The sequence below is a fragment of the Penaeus monodon genome, chromosome 28 (assembly GCF_015228065.2).
Source record: "Penaeus monodon isolate SGIC_2016 chromosome 28, NSTDA_Pmon_1, whole genome shotgun sequence".
Classification (NCBI taxonomy): Eukaryota; Metazoa; Arthropoda; class Malacostraca; order Decapoda; family Penaeidae; genus Penaeus; species Penaeus monodon.
The window spans coordinates 25,778,010-25,778,557 of NC_051413.1; the positions used below are offsets into that span (position 1 = coordinate 25,778,010).

At 48.7% G+C, this 548-nt stretch overlaps 1 protein-coding gene across 1 annotated transcript in view; it reads left to right on the forward strand.

The window, feature by feature from the left end:
• Positions 1-548, forward strand: part of LOC119591432 — a gene marked incomplete in the record, with an annotated part of 5,131 nt that overhangs the window by 3,384 nt on the left and 1,199 nt on the right. The window contains 1 exon segment of the mRNA XM_037940173.1: positions 17-274. Within this exon segment, the coding sequence (XP_037796101.1) occupies positions 17-274 (258 nt within the window).

The window sequence follows — 548 nt, forward strand, 5'->3', positions numbered from 1 at the left end:
CCATTCCTTGTCCCAGGCCTGTACCAGCACCTGGGCTTCATCCGGTACAAGGAGCAGTGGGTGATGGCGCGCGACCCGACGCTCCCCCGCCTCACGTGGGACGACAGCGTGGCCTGGTGTCGCTCACTCCCGGGGTCCGTGTTCCTGCCGCAGACCCTCGAGGACTTCGACTGGATGGTGGAGATCTTCCGGACCAAGTACGAGGATGGCTACATGTTCTTCCCCCTCAATGACAAGGAGAAGGAGGGGGATTTCGTGTGGGTTAACGGGTCGTGTGAGTTTCGGGTCCCCGTATTCTTTGATTTCACTTGATGATTCGTTTTCTGTGTTTGTTTCTCGTTTTCTTTGTTTGTTTCTCGTTTTCTTTGTTTATGTCGTTTCTTTGTTAATTTTTTGGACTTCTTGGTTGGTTACAAAACTAATTTCGTTTCGTAGGATTTGTTTATGCCTGTGATTCAACCCATGCTTCTTTTTCTTTCTTTTTTTACCTTCTCTTCTTCGTTCCATTCACTCTTACTCACTATTTCCTGACTCCGTCCATTCTCATT